At 42.2% G+C, this 20,865-nt stretch overlaps 1 protein-coding gene across 29 annotated transcripts in view; it reads left to right on the plus strand.

The window, feature by feature from the left end:
• LOC138746747 (protein TANC2-like) overlaps nt 1-20,865 on the plus strand; it is a 502,350-nt gene that overhangs the window by 225,315 nt on the left and 256,170 nt on the right. For all 29 annotated transcript variants that reach the window (XM_069905106.1, XM_069905108.1, XM_069905110.1 and 26 more), the window contains one exon: nt 10,277-10,459. In XM_069905106.1, coding sequence (XP_069761207.1) covers nt 10,277-10,459 — 183 coding nt within the window. The remainder of the gene's footprint in view (nt 1-10,276; nt 10,460-20,865) is intronic.

The following is a 20,865-nucleotide window of genomic DNA, read 5'->3' on the forward strand; positions in this document are numbered from 1 at the left end:
TGGGGGCGAGGGGAATATGTGTCTAGTTGTGGAATCATATAGCAGGTGGTGGAATTCTGAGATTATTACCTTGAGGTCCTGTCTTTCAGCTCCCTGTATTCTCTCTTCAGGACCTCTTCTCTTTTCCTAGCTATGTTATTGATACCAACATGTACCACGACTTCTAGATGCTCACCTCCCCTTTTCAGGATGCTGTGAGCCCGATCCTGGCACCTGCGAGGCGACGAATCATCGGGTGTCTATAGAATCTCCTGTCTTCCCCTCTTGCTATTGAATCCCCTATCATTACACTGTTCATATGAGCCACAGGGGGCCAGGCTCAGTGCCAGACAAATCGTCACTGCGGCTTTGTCCTGGTAGGTCATTCCCCACCCCCCTTCCCCCCTCCCCCCCCCCCCACCCTGAACAGTATCCAAAGCGGTGTACTTAACGATTTGAGGAGAATGGGCACAGGGATACTCTACTTTACCTGCCTACTTGCTTTTAATCTTCTGACAGTCACCCAACTACCTGTACCTGCCTCCTGTTGCTTCAGTGTGACTGGATCCTTGTAGCTCTTATCCACGAACTCCTCATTCTACTGTACGAGCTGAAGGTCACTGAACTGCAGCTCCAGTTTTCTAACTCTGTAAAGAGCTGCAACTCGATGCACCTCGTGCAGATGTAGTTATCAGGGAGATGGCAAGTCTCCCAGTACTCCCTCATCTCCAAGGTGAATACTCCAAGTTGCCATTGTGGTTATTCCACCCTGGGACCAAACATAAATAATATAAAAGAATCATATATATATTTTATGATTTAATTAATCTAATTTAGGTCCTGCATTCACTTTGCTGTGACACACATTTTCCTTATCCATTTGCTGAAATACACACTAATCACTCAAATCCTTGTGCTTTATTTTTTTTAAAAACAAACTTATTGTGTTGTCTAACTTATTAGATTCTGCAGAGTTAAGCAAATCCTTCCACTTTTTTTAAACAAAAAAAAAGTTTATTTTGTTCTGTTACATCCACCCTTTTCATTTGCAAAATAATATTTCTCTGAGATCGATGTCAATGGGGGCTGATTGGTTCCCAGACTCTCAATTAATGCCGCTCTTGCTGGGTATAACAAGTTGGCCAGACTCCATTCAGCTGTTCCTTCTCTCCTCCTGAAACTATTCACAATAACAGCTGAACAGAATAAATGTTTATTCTCAGCATTTTGTACTGCATGTGTTAGAACGACAGTCGTCTGCGCATAGTAAATTAGTTCACAAGGGAGAATGGTACAGTAGAATGAAGAGTTTGTGGATAAGAGCTACAAGGATCCAGTCACACTGAAGGAACAGGAGACAGGTACAGGTAGTTGGGTGACTGTCAGAAGATTAAAAGCAAGTAGGCAGGTAAAGTAGAGTATCCCTGTGCCCATTCTCCTCAAACTGTTAAGTACACCGCTTTGGATACAGGTGAGGAGCTATCTGATCTGCTGTGATATGAGCTGGGAAATTAGACTGGGTCTGGTTATGGGTGGAGTAATGATTTTCCGAGTATGAATGATATCTGGCCCAGTTAGTTCCAATTCCAGAAGTGTCAATCTTGCGATCACTGAAACATTCCTGACTGAACTTTCTTTTTCCCCATTTATACTGAGATGTTGTGTCCAGGGTTGGTACTCAGTTGGTAACTTGGTTGCGAATAGATGTTTTAGTAGAGATTTCCCCCCGTTACCTGGATTATACCTCGTCCCACCCTCATCTCCATTTCTCCCAATCTCTCCAACTTCGCCACAGCTGTTTCCAAGATGAGGACATTTCCTTTCTCTTCAATGAACGTGGATTCCTTCCAACAGTCATTGATAAATCCCATACCATTTCTCCTCCACTTCTGTACTGCCACCCTCATTCCACCCTCCCCCCAGACAGAATAAGGAGAGAGTTCCTTTGATCCTCACGTCCCACCCTATTGGCCTCTGCATCTGTCACATCTTATGACACTTAAGCCAGCTTCAGCATGATTGCACTCTCAGCTACCCCTCCCCCTCCCTACCCATGCCTGCTTCTTGCTGGTCCTCCCTTCCCATCCACCCTTTACTGCTTAAGGCACTTGCCACTGTAATATCAGAAAGTATCCTTATTGTCTGTCCCCCTCACCTCCATTCAGGGTCACAAACGGACCTTCCAGGTGAGCAGATCTTTACACGCACATTGTTCAACCTGATTTACAGTATTTGAGGTTCTCAATGTGGCCTCTTCTAGGTCAATAGGACCAAACAGAGATTGGGGATTACTTTGATACAGACTGATGTCGGTTTCAGCTTGAACTCCCAGCACCAAACCATTTTAGTCCCCTTCCCCATTCAGTTATTGGCCTTGTCCAAAGCTAGAGTGAGACCAAATGCAAACATTAGGCAATGGCATGAAACTTTTTCTAATTTTGGGTAAGTCCCACCTCTTATCTCACTCCAGTTTCCATCTTCTTTAACTGCTCCCATTCTTTTTTTCTCTAAGTTTTCTCCTGCCCTTCACCCTAACCACAGTGGTCCCGTCCTCTATCTGTCTCTCCATCTCTCCGCCCTTCTGTCCAATACCCTATTACCTGATCCCGGGGTGGGACTCTGAGAGCAGCTGAGTTCTTCTAGCATCTGTGTTTTTACTTCTTGACCCTATCCCAGCTTCTTCTACTCCTTGAGGTAGTCAGTATCTCCCCTTTCCCACTTTACCCTCAATAAAGGGTCCTGACCCGATTTGTTGACTGACCATTTCTACCTCTGGATGTTATTGGACCCCCTGATTTCATCCAGCAAGCTCACTGTTTGCTCAATACGAGTTGAGAGTTTCTTGTCATAACACAAACACAGATGTACAAAGTTACTGCAACTTCAACAGCATCCATTAAATCACCGCACCGTGGCAAGACAGAAAAAGAGATAAATGTAAAAGGATAGATAAGTAAACATTCACAGTTGTAGTTAGTGCAAGAAAAAATGTGATGTTTTATAATGTCGACAGATTTGTTGGTGATTCTAGCATCTGGAGCTTTTGTTTCTCTTTAGTAGAGATCTTGTTTAGCAAGCCAGAAAATTAAAGAGTGCTTTTCATAAACTTCATTTAACTGTGACAATTTTGTTTGACCCAAATCCTGAAATTCATAGAACTTTGCATAAATAACATTGCACAGGCCAGTATGCAGGACACTGTGATTGTCGTGCAATACATAAATGCTTTGGTGCTCTATGATTAGTAAAGGGTTGCTTAAGGTGGGATTGACTCGTTATATGCACGATTTCATGAACTCCAAAGAAATGGACCAATGACCATTTTTCTCAAGCAAAATATTTCAATACCAATTGGGTCTGGAGCAGTGATTCTCAACACTTCACACTTACATTTAAGCCATCCCTTACTGATCACAGAGCATTTATAGCATTTGGATTGCTTAAGGTGGAATGTGAGTTTGGGGGCAGTTTGAAAACCACTGGTGTCTACCTGCAGACACAGAAGGAATTGTGGATTCTCTTGGATCTGCCATGCCCTACAGTTTTAAACTATGGACACGGTTAAGTTCAAAGGGATACAATTTAAAAAAAAGTTTTTCAGCGCAGCTGCTTTCAGAATTGTAGATTTGCAACCCAAACTGCATTAAAACTAATCAATGAAATACATTTTGTCCACTGAACAAACATTTTGCTGAATCATATTAAGATAGCTCGAGAATTGTAACATCTTCACATTGCACGCCATCAAAAATGGGTAAAATCAGACTGGCTGGACAGTTTAATGTCTGTTGTTTCAGATGAGAAGGGATTGTTTTCTATTTTGAGCAGCATTGTTAAAAGGCAGGCGGAGATTTTGTTCAATGCAGGCTGTCCCCTCGTTTTAAAAGACCTGATTCCCAAATTTTTGAACTTATTTAAATTTTCCCATGAAACTTTTGAACAATTTTCTTCCCCGGCTTTCTAGCAGAGCTTCTCAGGTGAGCCTGAATAGAATCGAGTGCATTGGAATGATCCATTGCGGTGGGATCCTGTCTGCTGTCGAGGCAGAGGAGATATTTTGGGCAGCAGTCAGCAGTTTGAGGCGCTGAGTCTGACGGGGATGGATTTCCAGCTGCTGCGGGGTTGTTGGTCATTCTCAGGTTCAAGCAAGGAATTCCCCCCCCCCCCCCCCACCCCCGACTGTTTGGAGACCAGTGGGATGGATGAAGGATGGGTTGGGGTATCGATAGTCCTGAGCAGACTAACTCGCTCACAAAGAACCAGCAAGGGTGGCAGTCACTCCCTCTTCCCACACCTGCTTGCTCTCCCATTACAGCTGTTTCCTTGTTCCTCTACAGTGCAGTTTTTGCTCACTTCTGATTTACAAAATAATCAGATAGCAAAGTGCCCTCAGAAGCAGAATCCACTCACAACCCTGTCGGGGGATTCTTGTACTGACTGCATACACCACCCGTCACCTGTGAGCAATTCTACCAGTGCATATCCAATGAGGGCTGGGGCAATCCCTTCGGTAACCAGGGTGAGTAAATGATGTTTGATCCTCAGGGGACAGCCCCTATCGTTATCTCCCACCCATACTGATCTCGTACACAATCCACAAAAGTGCAGGAGAATCTCCACAGGTCATTCTGGATCTTTAGATTTCTAATTGATGCCGAGACATCAACTGTCTCAACATCACCCTCCTCACTTATTCTAATCTCACCACCTCAGAACACACTACCTTCCATTCTCTCTGCACCAGTTACAGCCTGCAGACAAGACTGGAGCTGTTATGGTCTGGCACACTGGTGTCTACTTTGTCAAGGGCAGACGACAGCTCACAGACACCTCCTCTTACCCCTTGAACTCAACCACCTCATTTTCATCATGGCCAACCAATTTCTATGGACCTCCCACCCCCAAACTGAAGGTCTCAAAGACCTTAATTTCTTTCTCAACAACAGACCCAACCAGTTCCCCCCCCCCACCACCACCATCCTCCTCAAACCTCGGGGTCCTGCCTACCATGCTCATACCTTGATGAAGGGCTCAAGCCTGAAATGTTAGTTCTGCATCTTTACTATATAAAGTTCACTGTTTGACCTGCTGAGTTTTTCCAGCATTGTGTTTTTACTTCAATTACTTGCAGACCTTTGTGTTTTACTATTCCAATAGAAGTTGACTCTCAGAATTTAAACTTCACTGTCCTTAATACAAAAGAATCGAGGCCAAAGTCACCTGAGAAGGGAGCATCCCATTCGTCTCACCCGCCCGCCTCTCCTTATAGATCGATAACATGCAATTTATTCTTGCACAGTCCCATTATCTTCTTTTTGCCATTAAGCTACACTAAATTGTACAGAGTTCACCAATCAGCATATTTTTGGTGCGTGGGAAGAAACTGGAGCACCCTGACAAAACAGCTTCAGAGAGAACATGCAAATTCTGCACAGAATGAACTCCAGATCAGGATTGAATGTGGGTATCTGGATCCATGAAGCAGAGGTTCTAATTGTTGCCGATCTGCTGCCCAGAAAGTGGAGAAATGTAGAGCTCTTATAACTATTAATTTTGAAATGTCCTTGAAAGGCTTCAATATGATGTGTTCAAAGGAAATCTTGATTTCCATTAGGTTTTCGATGTTGAATAATTTAAATCAGGATGCAAAATATTTGAAAAAGGAGGTTTTTTTTCTAGGAATAAACTTGATAAACAGATTTTGATATTTATGTGAATAAAGAGGCACTGTTCTTCCAGATACTTAATTGCCTGCAGCTCTATAATAATTGCTGCAATGGTTAAATGCAAGCCTTCCTCACACAGTGTACCTCTGTATTATAGTAGTTTGGGCAATTTGCATTAGGGAATTCACAAATCACCAGAAATCTGAGATAAAGAATAAAAATATGCTTTTATGGGATTAATGTGAAATAAACAAACACAAAATGTATACAGAGGACGAATATTTCAGGGTGTCCGATCACCGTGAGATTTATATTGGAAACTGTCAGGCAATCTTCTTCTTCTTCGATACTTGTATAACAAGACTTTATCAAACAATGTTACATTCATTTCCAGTTAATTAAAACAGCAAGCCTTTCTCTTTGCCTGCAATACAAAACTCCTAACTCCCTTTCCTCTCACCCGCCCACCTATGGGGCATAACTGAATCACGAGCACTGAGAGGAAAACTTCTTGTAGGAACATATTTACAATCCTAACCTAGGATTAAATGGGGAAAAATTGGTTCAGGTCACATAAAATCACACCAAGGATGGTTATCTAGAAATGCAATCCCTCTATAGTGTGGACGCACTCCATAAAATCAAAGTCTAATGTTATGAAATTATGTCTATCAATTAAATTTTTATTCCTTGTTGAAGACTTTGATTAACTCATCAAGGATGTTGAACTGCCTGCAATGTAAATTGAATACATTTTATCCATACTTTATTAGGTATTCAGAATAAATGAAATGTTAAGTTTATTATCATCTGACTGCATTGACAATGGGAATTTCTCCAGACCATGGTGCACATGCATACACACACACACATTCCCCAGCACATAATAATTACATATGTACATAAAGATAAAATTTAAAATCGATATAAATATTTTGGAATGATTTACTCAATTGCAGGATACTGTTCATTAATTTAACAGCCTGCACCTGGCACTTCTGATTTTGATGCTCTTGTACCACCATCTTGATTGTAGTTGGAGATCAAACAAAATATGTGGTTGTTGGTCTTCACATTTATTTGTCCTCTGCACTGAAATTTGTAATTTGTAAAGAGCAAAGCTTCAGAGTCATTGACTGGGGATTAAGCTTATATTAGTGAAATTCTATTAGCAGTTGGTTTGTCAATTTCTTTCAAGATAGTTTAAGGATTATTGTGGCTCCATTGGGTGAACTGATATACAACCAGATATCGGACCTTAAAATAAGAAATAGATAACATAAGTACAACATAAAAGAAACCCTGGAAATACTTAGGAGATTGGACAACATTTTGGAGAGATGCAAGTCGTTGGAAATAAAGATGATTTTAAACAGGAAAACTGGAGGGGAAAGAACAAAAGTGAAAGTCTGTGTCGGTGTAAACTGACAGAAGAGGTGATCATTGCCAATGAATGACACCCTAGAGGAGATGAAAATGCAGTTGATTAAATGGAATTTCTAAAGGCATTTGAAAGGCATGATGGAAATCTAGAACAGAAACACTGGCCACGCAGATATTTGAGATTGTTAAATGCGCTTTGATTACGTTGAACTTCTTTGAAACAATGCAGGAGGCCGGACAGAGAAATCAAGCACTGACAAGACCTGGGTAACACTTATGAATTGAAGGGAGGAATTCTGCAAGGAGGTTAGGGGAGGTCACATTGTGAGCAGTGAAAATATTGTGTATTAAAAATAAAAGTATTATAAGAACATTTTTTGCTCACTTGGAATGTGAAGTATGTGAGATATTTTCATGTGAAGCGTTTGATGGTGGGGAACGAAAATGGAAAAGGACAGCTGTGACATCTGTGGTTATAAAGGAATGCCCCACAGGAGAGAGTGGGTATTGGTGAAAGAATGAATCAGCGGTTGCCATAGGGAAGTGAACATTTAGAATCCTGATAAAGAAGAAAGTAACGTGCATCTGTGGGGGACATCCTTATGAATGGTTAAAATTTCCAGAGGGTGATCTGTTGAACATGATGGTGTGTAGAGTGGAATCCAAGGACATGCAATTCAAGAGAAAACTAGTGCAATGTATCAGACTCCAGTGTTGGCACAATGGGACCTAATCACATGCACCAGTTTTGGGTGATGTCCGGGTAATATTTCACCAAAACATTCATCCTTTGTTCTGGCTGGGCTGTACCATGCTCTGCACTTTATTCTGATCAGTTGGACACCATGTTAATGATTGGCAGGTGTTTTAGACATTTAATTAGAGAATGGATTATGGCGATCAATGGGGATTGAAGGGTGATGATAACTTCAGGTTTGACACCACAGTTGTTGTCAGAATCACAAATGGCAATGAGGAAGCATACAGGAGGGAGATAGATCAGCTCGTTGAATGGTGTCACGCCAACAACCTTGAGCTCAACATTAGTAAAAGCAAGGAGATCATTATGGACTTTAGGGAGAAGACAGGGGAACATGAGGGGTCAGTAGTGGAGAGGGTCAAGAACTTCAAATTCCTGGGTGTCAACATCTCTGAGGATCTGTCCTGGACCCTCCATGTTGATGCAATCATGAAGAAGGCTAACCAACGGCTATTCTTTGTGAGGTGTTTGAGGAGATTCGGTACGTATGTGAAGACTATTACAAACTTCTACAGGTGGACCGTGGAGAGCATTCTGGCTGGTTGCATCACTGTCTGGTACGGGGGTACAAAGCTCAGAACAAAGTTGTTAACTCGGCTTGTGACATCACAGCCACCAGACTTCACTCCATCGAGGACATCTACAAGGAGTGGTGTCTTAAAAAAGCAGCCTCTATCCTCAAGGACCTCCACCACCCAGGCCATGCTCTCTTCGCTCTGCTATCAGCGGAGAAAAGGTACAGGAGCCTAAAGACGAGCACTCAGTGGCACAAGGACAGCTTCTTCCCCACTGCCATCAGATTCCTGAATAATCAACGAAGCAAAGACACTGCCTTGCTTTTCGTTCACTATTTTAAAAAATATATTGCTGTAGGGCGGTTTATATGAATGTTTTCTCTGTGACGCTGCCACAAAACAACAAATTTTGTGACTTGTTCATGACAATAAATTCTGAATCTGAACCCAAACTATAGAAATGAAAAACCAGCAACTGTCTGAGCTTGGAAGAATTGGACAAATGGTAACAAATGAACAAGCAAAAACCAATGCTGGAACATCTAATCTCAGACCAAGAAGTAGAGGATCTCTTTTTAAAAAAAAACTCAAACGTCCCAATTTAGACACAGGATCTTTTATAACATATTGAAAAGATATCTGCCATTGATTTCAGGGTGATACTGAAGTATACTTCTTTGGCTTGGCTTCGCGGACGAAGATTTATGGAGGGGGTAAAAAGTCCACGTCAGCTGCAGGCTCGTTTGTGGCTGACAAGTCCGATGCGGGACAGGCAGACACGGTTGCAGCGGTTGCAGGGGAATATTGGTTGGTTGGGGTTGGGTGTTGGGTTTTTCCTCCTTTGCCTTTTGTCAGTGAGGTGGACTCTGCGGTCTTCTTCAAAGGAGGTTGCTGCCCGCCAAACTGTGAGGCGCCAAGATGCACGGTTTGAGGCGTTATCAGCCCACTGGCGGTGGTCAATGTGGCAGGCACCAAGAGATTTCTTTAGGCAGTCCTTGTACCTTTTCTTTGGTGCACCTCTGTCACGGTGGCCAGTGGAGAACTCGCCATATAACACGATCTTGGGAAGGCGATTGTCCTCCATTCTGGAGACGTGACCCATCCAGCGCAGCTGGATCTTCAGCAGCGTGGACTCGATGCTGTCGACCTCTGCCATCTCGAGTACTTCGACGTTAGGGATGAAAGCGCTCCAATGGATGTTGAGGATGAAGTATACTTAAGACGTATACAAATATACAAATTCCAGTTCGACTAAATGCAACTTTGTGATTCTTGTTTTGAACCAGGAAATTACAGAAAAGAGCAGACACATGACTTATGCTGTAAAATTTTCCCATGTTTGGTTGACAGAGGTGGAGAATGAGTACTTCAAACCCACAACTGATTATAATTCAAATGCTACTGAACAGAGAAACTGACGTAGAACTATTAAGAATGCCAGGATCGTGACTTCTCAAAGAACACCTACATTAATGGTGCTATTGAATTTTGCTGTGTACTGATTGGTTCCCAATTTGAATTTCTTTAGTGGAAGTGTGTTACACAGATAAATCTGCCCTGAATAATAACACAAAAGTGCTGGAAGAAGTCAGCATGTCATGAGGCAGAGTCAAGGCCCTTGGTGACCCCTGCTAGCTTTTGGTTTCCTCAAATCCCAGTCAGATATCTGGTTCCCAGAAGCCGATCACCAGCAACTTGGTTTGAGTCTTTCAGCCGTCGAGCCCTGCACTGGCCTGCAGCTGCGTTCCCTACCCTGAATGGTCTTTTCCCCAGATCTGCTGCTCTCCCAGAGCCTGCTACCCTCGAGGACTAGTCTGCCAAGCATGAACCTCCATGGGTCTTTCATGTTACAGAAAACTCTGCAGTAGGGTAGTGGTAGTACACTGACCGTCTGGTATTCTGTTTTTGTACAAATTATGGAAAATGTTGCAATATTTCTCACTAAGTTCTTCTCATTTTATTTTTAAAACAAGGTGTGTCCAATACAGAGAACGACTGTGCTTTTGAACCAGATTACGCTGTTCCATCTCTCCCAGTTTCGGAAGGAATGCAGCATATTCGGATAATGGAAGGAATGTCCCGTTCCCTCCCCTCTTCTCCACTACTCACACACCAATCTATCAGTGTCCGTCTTCAACCTGTAAAGAAAATAACAGGTAATGTTAATTTGATCAACAATGCAATGTAATGTGTTAATGTTGAAATTATAATATGTGGACGCCAGGAATTTAATTGTGGGCTACCTGCATTCACGTGGAGTTCTACTATTTTTAATGTGACTGTTAAGTTTTAGAGTTTCTTTCAATAATTTATTTATTTGAATGCCTACATTTATTCCCAATCCCTAATTGCCCTTTAGAATATTGTGGTGGGCTGCCATTTTGAACTGATTGAATTATTTTGGTGAAAGTACTTCGGCGGGGCTGTTATTTGGGGAGATCGAGGGATGAGGCAGAGTGATGTTGAAGGATTGCCAAAAAATTACCAAGTTAGGATGATTTATAAGCTAGAAGGGAGCTTGCAGTGGTGGTGTTTCCAAACACCTGTGGGGCGAGGACTTCTTTCATCCCATATAACCATTTACGGAGCGGAAACAGGCCATGTTTCATGATAGAGAGTGTGCGTTTGGAAGGTGCTGATGAATAGCTTGGGTAAAAAAAGAAGCAGTGCTTTCTGTACACACTGTAGCTATTGTGCACTGTTGGTGGAGTTAATAATGGTGTAGATTGGTTGATCGGATGCCAGTCAGATGATGCCAACTTTCTTGAGAACTTTGGAAGCCACACTGATCCATAGGCGTAGAGAGTTTATCATAGTTTTCTTGGCATGTGCCTTATAGGTGTTGAAAGGACCTTGGGATGTCAGTTGTATGGTTGGTCCAATTGAGTTTCTAATTAATGGGGACCTCCAAGATTTTAATGGTGATATACTCAGGAATGGTAATGCCTTGGATTTTAACACCAGGTTGTTGGGCACTCTCTTGATTGAAATGATAATTGCTCAGCACTTCGGTGGCACGTTGTCTGCTGCTTATATGCCTTATGCAAGTTCAGATCATGTTATTTGATAAGGAGTTGAAAATAGAATGAAACATTGTGAAATCATCTCTACATCTGACTTATGGCCCTTATTTTTCAGTCCTAAGCTGATGTTAACTCAAATATTACGGAAAATGTTTACTTAGTGGCCCAGAAATCGGCCTTCGAGGAATTGCAGTGAAATCTTGGGCTGGGATAAATGACTTCTAACATTACAGTGACTTTAACCATGAGGCAGTTGGCACAGCGCAATGACAGCGCCAGCGACGTGAGTTTAAATCTGACACTATAAGGAATTTGTATGTTCTTCCCATGTTTGTGTGGAATTCCGATTCCAGATTTATTGTCAGAGTAACGTCACACAACCCCAAGATTCTTCCTGCAGGGAAGGCAGAATGACCACTTCTTGGCAGTGCAAGAAAAAGCAGACTCAATGTACGTGCGTAAATAAACAAACCGTGCAATACCTAGCCTTTGGGCACTCTGGTTTATTTCCACTCTTCCAAGGGGTTGTATGTTATTTCGGATATTTGGGCAGCACAGAATTGTGGGTCGGAAGGGCCCGTTGCCATGCGCTGCATGTCTTAAAAGAATCCTTTGTGCAAACTATATTCATTAGACTGTTCTCCTCGTAATCCCCATTGGGTTTAGTTTTTCTTTGGGGCTCTTTCATGTCACGCGTGTCTTCATCTGTATTTGGAGCAAGGCTGTGGTGAAGCCTGGCGCCTTGTCACCTGGCAAGACCCAAATGTGTAATTGGTGAGCAGGTTATTGATGAATGTGAAACTTTATAGACTGTTGACAAATATAAATACTGCTTCATTCATGTCTGATGTAATTTTCTGAGACACCGTTTTCCATTGTGACCTCAGCAGCAGTTGAAAACCTAAAGAATTGTGATTTTTTTTTCAATATTGGTTCTAGTTTGTATTTAATGAACCAATGCTAGATTCCAGATTGAATGCTGCTTAATGACTGAAATCTTTGCCCAAGATGGCAGTGTCCATGCTTGGCAGTGGACCAGTTGGATTGCGAACTCCTGGGAGATCAGCAAACAGGTTTAGGGCCAGAGAAGCAGAAGAACATTACCCCCCATCCCCTTGCCGAGAACGGCGAGCTGAGGAGAGGACCCTACAGGGAAAGTGACTGTGCTGTCACCAGGCTGTGGGGTGTTGAAGACTGGCTTGTGGGAACCAAGTATCTGGACTGGGGTTCAAGAGGGTTTCAAGACAAGAACCTGAAATGTAGTCTTGTGGTAAATTAGAATCCCCATATTCACAGTCTTGAGGAAATCTGGAGCACGCTTCATTGTTGCAGGACAAGACGAGCTCCTGAAGGCTCCTTGGACGCTGAAATCTTCCTGGTTCTATCGAAGATTAAAATCTAGGAGCTTGGGGTTGCCAATGTATTGAATAGCTGACCACGCGGCTGTGGGACTGCTGGAGGTGAATCCATGGACACTCAGTATTTCTGAGGGGACTCCCTTTTGTTTCTCTTGCTCTCATTGTTGGGGGTACTGAACAATGCTAGTGGTACCTCAGTGTGCCTTTACCACATAGAAAAGTTGTGTATTAATGCTTGACAATAAAGGAGTCTTGAATTACAAATACTGGACATTGCGGAGTATTAAAGTAGGCAAGTTTTGATACAACTTTAAAAATTGAGTCTGGAATTGTAGAGCTCGTTGAAAGAATCAAAGACTTGTTGATCCCAACCAAGGCTTTTATTAGCAAAAGACAGGAACTCTTCACAGGTGGCCAACCAGTCCGGAATGATCCGACCTGGCTAGGGACACAACCCTTTAAGGCCCAGACAATAGGTGTGGCTTAGCTCTCAGCCAATCGCTGTAAGCACAGTCTAGATACAGTAACTACATACACTATGTACATTGGTGATAGATCTGTACTATCACAGGAATACTGCATGTAGTTTTGGTTTTCATATTTAGGGACATATTTTCTTGCATTTGAGACACTGCAGGTAAACTTCACTAAGTTGATTCCGGAGATGAAACTGGTTGCACGAGTTGGACCATTGGAGGTGATCTAATTGAAACACAAGATTCTGGGAGGGATTGATCAGTAGATTCAGAGACTGCTTCCTCTCATGGGGGTATTTGATTTTCCAACGTGTGGCCATGGAATGGAGTGGTTGGCATCCTTGATATGGTGCAGCTGTGGTTGAGAGTGTTCGATTCCTCAGTGTTGCAGGACTCGTGCTGATGGTAATTTGGGAATATCTCCTTTAAGCTGGCCTGGATGAAGTCCTCAAATATGACTGAGAGGTCGTTGGGATACTCCATATAATGATTGTGAAACTCAAAAATCTGTCGACTCTGTGAAGCAAAAACACACACTGCTGGAGAAACTCAGCAGATCAAACAGTGTCCTTTATGTAGTCAAGGTTAAAAATACATAAACCATATAATGTCCATAGAATGATTGTTGGTCATGGCTGCCTGTGGAGGGATGTCAACGTGGTAAATTCTTTCAGGAGGTAGAAAGGCCGGCACTTCAGTAGCAGCGGTTCGATATGAATGGAGCAGCCATGGAACAGGATTGCCAAACCTGAGCATCATGAAGAGTTTAGTGTAAGTGTGGGAGAAGCAGTACTGAGGAAACACTGTTGAAACACTTTTTCAGAAAGCAGGTGGCAGATTTTGGAACAAGGTCCCAAGAGGAACAATTGATGCTTCAGTTCCATTAGAAGTAGTTTTTGATGGTCTTTCTGGGATGAGCAAGTGAGTTTAGACCCATTATTCTTTAAGCTGTCCAGCAGTGGAGATGTTTTTGCTGTAGTGTCCGCGAAGCCAAGCCAAAGTGTAGGGTTGATTGATTGCTTGGTTTTTTTCCTTTAGATCAGAACCAATGAGCACTATTTCTCCAGTTGGGGCCTGAATCTGATGTTGTAAGGTAAAGAATTATTGAAAGAAAATTTCCTTGTTTTATGAAGAAAACGGGGGCTTTCAGTATATTAAGACTTTATATGCAGTGATGCTATTTTGCTTGTGATTTATCATGTTCCACAATGTATGCGAAAATAACAAATCAATTCCAAATAAAATAGTGACTGCTGATGTAGCAGAACCAGGGGATTGTTGCTATTTCTTGCATCTTTCCTCATGTGTTTGAGGAATCCCTACTTCTCAATTCGGGAGATGGGTTTCTTAGTAAAATAAAAATGAATTTTGTTTTTCAAATACAACATTGATTTTAAAATATTTCCTTGTATTGCAGCTGATCTATCGGTTTCATGGAGACACATGGGAGAATTCGGAAGTTGGAATCTGAAGCTAAACACAATCTGCTGGTGGAATTCTGGGATGAGCAGGCATCGGGGGAGACTGGCCTCAGTAAAGGGTTCCAACCTGTATTATTTTTCCCCACTGTTATTGTATGCCCTGCTGAGTTCCATCAGCAGATTGTGTTTAGCTATTGGCTTCATTGAGCATTTGTCTAAAGAATTGGAAAAGCAGGACCATAAATATTTCACTGTAGTCATTTTCCAAATACTTTCACAGCAGGAATGAAAACTCTTAATGTTTTAACTTAATGAAGTGTGTTCTCTCAGGATAATTGGTTGCAAATGTGACAAATTTATTGCAAATGATTATTTAAATAGTAAGTGGAAAATTAGTTACTCTAAATACTGATGTGGCGTGCTGTCCCCAAAGTATTTCTGAAAATAGGTGCAATGTCCTTTACTCAGGAAAAGAGACACATTCACATTAATGGATAAGCAATTTATTGTGAACAGTGTTCAAGAGAATCAATCTTCTCAAGGGCAATGAGGGATGGAGCTCATTGCCAGTTTTGCAAAAATTCTACCATGAAAGTGAATTGATAAAAACCGTGTCCGTAACCTACACCGCGGTGCATTTTGGTACAAGTTGTATAAAATGCTCATATCACTAACTGGATTCGGAAAAAGTGCAGCAGAAAATTAATAACCAATATTACAGCAAAGATGCTAATGTGCCTTGTTTCACTTGGCAGTCTATTTCTTTTCCAACACAAGGAAACAAGTAGGATGTTGCAGAATTCTAAGGTATGGATGTCTTGTGTGAAGTAGTTGTTGAATTCTAGACCATTGTCATTTCCGGTAATTAAAAGTTATCAAGGCAGACTGAAATGAGTGGAAGATTCTACATTTTTAACTATTTGACAGGTTCATCATATTAAGCTTCAATTAATACATTGACTAAACTGTAGCCAAATCTTTAAGGTCCTCATGTATAGCCATCCTGAATTTTATTTTTTGTGATTATATATACAGTAAAAATCTCAACCAGCATAAATAAAATTGTGGGAAATAATAGGTTTAAAACAAAAATACGAATGGGGAAAACTAGCACCCCCTAGTGCCCAATCATGCAACAGGCAATCTCAAGCAACTGGAAATTTCACTTATCCGTCACTTACCAATCCCCATAGTTCCAGATACCGGGAGTTTTAATGTACTGCTATGATAAGTGGGAATGTTTGAATTAAATGTGGCATTTTTGGTACTTTTGGAAGTTTTATTCATTTTTTGAATGAATGTATCGGGTGAAGATTTCAGGTCATCTGCATGGCAGTAATGCCCTTGGCTTTGCATGTTGTTGTCTGGCTCTTGGTCTCTGCCTTTTGCAGCATTTATAATTCTGATGCCCCTGAGTCAATCTAGTTCAATGTTTTTACTTAGTGCAAAAGTATAAATCAGTGAAACACCTTCATTTTGCTCATGATGTTCCAAAATAATGCCAATAATAGCTCAAATTTGAACTTTGTCAGTGGCCAACCCCTCTGGATACAGCAGATAATTTAGTGCTGTCACAGAATGGAGTTAAATTGGTTCAGCTGGCTCCCATAAGCCTAAAGCATGATCTGGTCCATGTGGTTTTTGCATAAAAAGTTCAACAGTGAAGCGTTGGAAGAAATGGATGAGGGTAATTTCAACAACAGTGCTACTAGACTCCAAAGGGTAATAGTGTTGTGGTTGACATCACTGTCTTACTTTTGTACGTAAAAGCAATAGTTTTGGAATACATTTGACAAGTTATGGAGACAAAATAGACATTTAGTGCACACTTAACTGATTCATTCAAGGGGGTGGGGGAATTGATGCACATTTGAACAATAAGGTAGTTGACTGGAAGGGGAGATAAAATGAGAACAGGTTCAAGGACCGAGTTACCCTATTCCTCCTATTTTCTTCTATCTGCATTTCCAAAGATGATACTAAGGTACATGACTATTTGTCTTTCTTGGGGGAGTAAGTGTTGGAAGAAACATTGAGAGGATATCAGGAAAATATCTTCAATGTCAACTTGACCCACTGGATATCTCTTCACATGTAAATATCCCTCTGTAATAGAGTTATGAAGGGTAGAAACAGGCCCCTTTAGTCCACTGAGACTGTGCACCCACTAGTATTCTTTACACTACCCTTCATCTCTACCATCCACTGTCACAAGAGGAGTAATTTGCTCAGTCAATATGACCTTCTAAACCCACATGCCTTTCGTGTGTGGGAGGAAACTGGAATACTTAGAGGTAAGTTATACAATCATGAGGAAAGGTACAAACTTCACCCACATTGAACCTGGGTTGCTGGAGCGGGAAGGCTGCATCACTGTAGGCCATTTTATAGTGGGGGAGGGGGAAAGAAAGTTAATGTAAAGGCAGATATTCTCCACCTTTACATTGCCTCACTTACCTCTAGAACAACACAATGGGGGATGCTGGATGTTGGCTCTGATCTGTTCAGGGAGGATGGGGTTGTCCCAGAGGTGAAGCGAGTCACTCCATCTCGCTCCATAAAGGCAATGCTGGTGAATACGGCTGCTTAGGGGCGGGCTGATGACGTTGCATTGACGCCGTCGGCCCACGACCCACCACCAGGGTTTCCACTTTGGTGCTGTGGTTAGGGCTCCCTCTTGCCACTTGGAAGTGTCCTCTTCCCATTTTTTTCCCCCTCTACCCCTCACTCCTTCACCAAGGCAACCGAGACCAAGGAGCAGGAAGGCAGTGAGGAGCCAGAGAGAGCAGGAATGGACATCCAATGTGAAGGGGAGCAGAGGGAGACCGGCCTGTAGAGCGTGGAAGCCCAGTGGGTGCAAGAAGAGAGTCAGAGACCGCCATGCCGCCAGGACCAGAGGATGAAGGGACCCGGGTGCTGAACTCCACGGCCCAAGAGGAAGTAGGAGAGATACTGAGGAGCGGACATGGAGAAGCAGAGGATGAAAGGGAGCGGAGCCGGGCTCGGCGTGCTGGAGGGGCAGTGATGGACAGAAGAGCTGGAAGAAGCCTTGGGTTTTATAACGAGAACCTCTTTTTGTTTTAATGCGGAATCAATGGCAGTTTTCATTACCCATAATCCCCAACATAGCTGAAACTGCTCTGTGTTTCCCAGAGTGATTCCAGAGGTATGGGGGATTATGGGTATCGAAGACGGCCATTCCTCGGCGCATATGTTTGACCTCACGGTGACGGGCGGCCCTACCGAACCACTCACCCCACCTCCCTCAGCCCTGGGGATGGCTCCTGATGTCACTTCCATAAAAGCGACGCTGGAGCAGTCTTGTAGACATTCTCCATAAAAGGCAAGTCAGCCTTTTGTTTTCCTCAATGTGACATCGCTCCATAAAAAGAGCTATAATTGTGTTGTATTGTGCAGAGATCTTTGTAATTAATTTTTAAGTATGCTTTAGGCAATCATTTCTCAAGTAATGTAAGTTTTGTTTCCAACAGCTATCAGTTCTTGCTCCTCCCTATCTTCTTAACCATAACACAACTCCAAATATCTATCTGCATTGTTGAAACAGAAATTTTTGCATTACTGCAACTGCCAATATTTGTTTTATTCTTTAATATTTGTTTTTTTTTTCCTCCTGTGGTGCTTGTTACTGTGTCTTACGTACCTGGATAGCTGCAGCAAACAAAAATCTCTTTACGTCACTAAGTGGTACTTGAGTAAGTGACAATAAACCCTCATAATTGTCATAGCGTCTGAAGTGTAAGAGACTTTTCCACATTGTCATGGAAACTGCTTTACTGTACTGCTCGCTTGTTACCTTTTCAAAACAATTAAATCAGATTGGCCAGACAGGATATATCCTTGACAAAGCCATGCTAGCAATACCTGTTCTGCTACTAATTCTCCAAGTGCTCATTAATCCAGTCCCTCCAAATTTTTCAATAACATCCCTGCTATGATGATGGTCTCACAAGTCTGTATATGCCAGATTTTCTGTCCTCTTTGAAATAGGGTCATCATTTGCCGTCCTCCTGGGACCTTACTAGTCAGTGAGGATTTAAAGATCGATGTGGGAGCCCCAACAGTCTCTTCCCTTATCTATCCCTGGACATTTATCTGCCTTCAAGTCTGTTAAGGCATTCAATATCTCTTTTTTTATTGATCGAGACATAGTAGAATTTTACCTTCCCTTGTCACTGTCTTCTTTGGCTTGGCTTCGCGGACGAAGATCCTCCACTAAAAAGTCTGTAAATTTTGGGAATATCAGTGAGAAGTATTCATTCAGGACCTTGCATTGACCTTATAGCTCCATGTACACGTTTCACTTTAACTCAAATGGGCCTTATTTTTCCCTGGTCATTCCTTTGCCTTTTAATGTACTTTTAAAATACCTTCAGATTAATTTTAATCCTGCCTGCCAGTGATATTTCATGACCCCAGTTTGTCTTCCTAATTTCCTATTTATGTTCCTCCCACACATTTTATATTCTCGCTGAGCCTCCATTGTCTTCTGTTCTCTGAAGTTGCTGTCTGGTCCCTTTCTTTCTCTTTATCTAACCCTTGATATTCCATGACATCCAGGGTTATTGCAGTTGTTCTCTTTGGCCCTGAGCACTTACTGTTTCTCCTTTGACTGCTTCCCACTGTGGAGATGTAGGCTAGCCTCTGGCAGATCCTTCCTTATTGCTAGCCATAGATGCTGACTGACCGCTCAGTTCCTCCAACAGCTTATTGTTTGAGTCTCATTTGTGACCACGCAAACACCAATCTAACCCCCCCTCCCCCCCCACTGCAGTCAAATCCCCTAATGCGAAGGCTCTCCCAGACCAGTACATCCCTTTCTGTACAGTACAGCTCTCCATGGTGCAACAACCTGGGAGGTTATACCCCTACCCTGCCCACTATACCTGTTCGAGAGGGAAATGACCACAGGGGATTCTTGCACTATGCACCTGCTCATATGCATTTATTAGAAGTGATCACCTGTCTCTTTCTGTATCTGTGGCATGACCAACTCCCTGCCACATTTTTCACATCCTGGATGCTCCATAGAGAGTCCAATTATAACTCCAGCTACTTGATGTAGCCTGCCAGGAGATAGGTTGAATCCAAGGAACCCACGGTCATGTACTTCATCAGTGCCATTTCTTCCCCCGCCCCCTCCTTCCCTGCAAGTTAACAAACCTTTCTCTTACAAATCTAACTTTTTCACTTCCACAGATATGCTGAGTATCTCTGGCATTTTCGGCTTTTATTGCAGCTTTTTGGGGATTTTCACCAGGGGATGAATGTGTTTGTGACAAGATGTGCCAGTTGACTATTCTGCTTTTACCCAGTTCTTGTGTTCTAAGAAGGATCTTTGCTAATTATTAGATAACAATTGACAACGTGTCAAGATTTTAAAAAAATAATAAACCAAGCAATTCAACTCATTATAAAAAGCTCTTGGAGATTTCCAGAACCACACTGGATTATTCACAATCTACCCCTTTCAGTTTACCTCTATTGCATGAAATGACCTTGACAACCGAGAACATTTTGAGACCGACTGCAGCCTGAAAACCTTCTGTTAATATGCCCTTGCTATGCTAATATTTTCATGAGGCATTAATGCCTGATTGTAGAAACATTATTTATGTAAAAATCCCTATATGTCACACCTGAAAAGTGGAGATATCTTTACTTGGAAGTTCCTGTACTTCGATCAACCAAAAATGAAGATTCTTTGCAGTAAATTTTGTAAATTTCCATTATTTTACTTATTGGGTGTTGGAATAAGAAATAACAGAAGAACTGGTATTGAAAAATCTAAATTTTCTATTTCAGTCCAATGGAATTTCAAGGGTGAAAACCTGGTCTTCTGTGATTCATATAGTTATCGTCAGATTGGTATCGGTGCTCATTCTAAACCCTTGGCTCTTTGGGAGTATTGGACTTTGGTCATTCATTATGTTGTGGGGAACCTGGAGTAGAGGAGCTTGATTACTAGAAAGATGACAATATCATCGATCAAGTGTGGAATAGTGTTTAGAGTTGTAGAATTTTAAAGCACAAAATCAGGCCCACAAGCCCAGCTTGTCCATGTCGAACTTTATGCCCTCCTACTCTGGTCTCACTTGCCTGCATTAGGCCCAATCCCTCCTCAAATTACTTGGTGATGTGCCATAAGCAAGGACCAGTCTTGTACCATACTATAGGCTTTTTATAACAGAAGAAGCCACCTCTACTGACCAGTGGGATAAGTTGCGCCATCTGTTAGACCAGTAGGATGGAGCCAATCTACAGTC

This window comes from Narcine bancroftii, chromosome 12 (genome assembly GCF_036971445.1).
Source record: "Narcine bancroftii isolate sNarBan1 chromosome 12, sNarBan1.hap1, whole genome shotgun sequence".
Lineage (NCBI taxonomy): Eukaryota > Metazoa > Chordata > Chondrichthyes > Torpediniformes > Narcinidae > Narcine > Narcine bancroftii.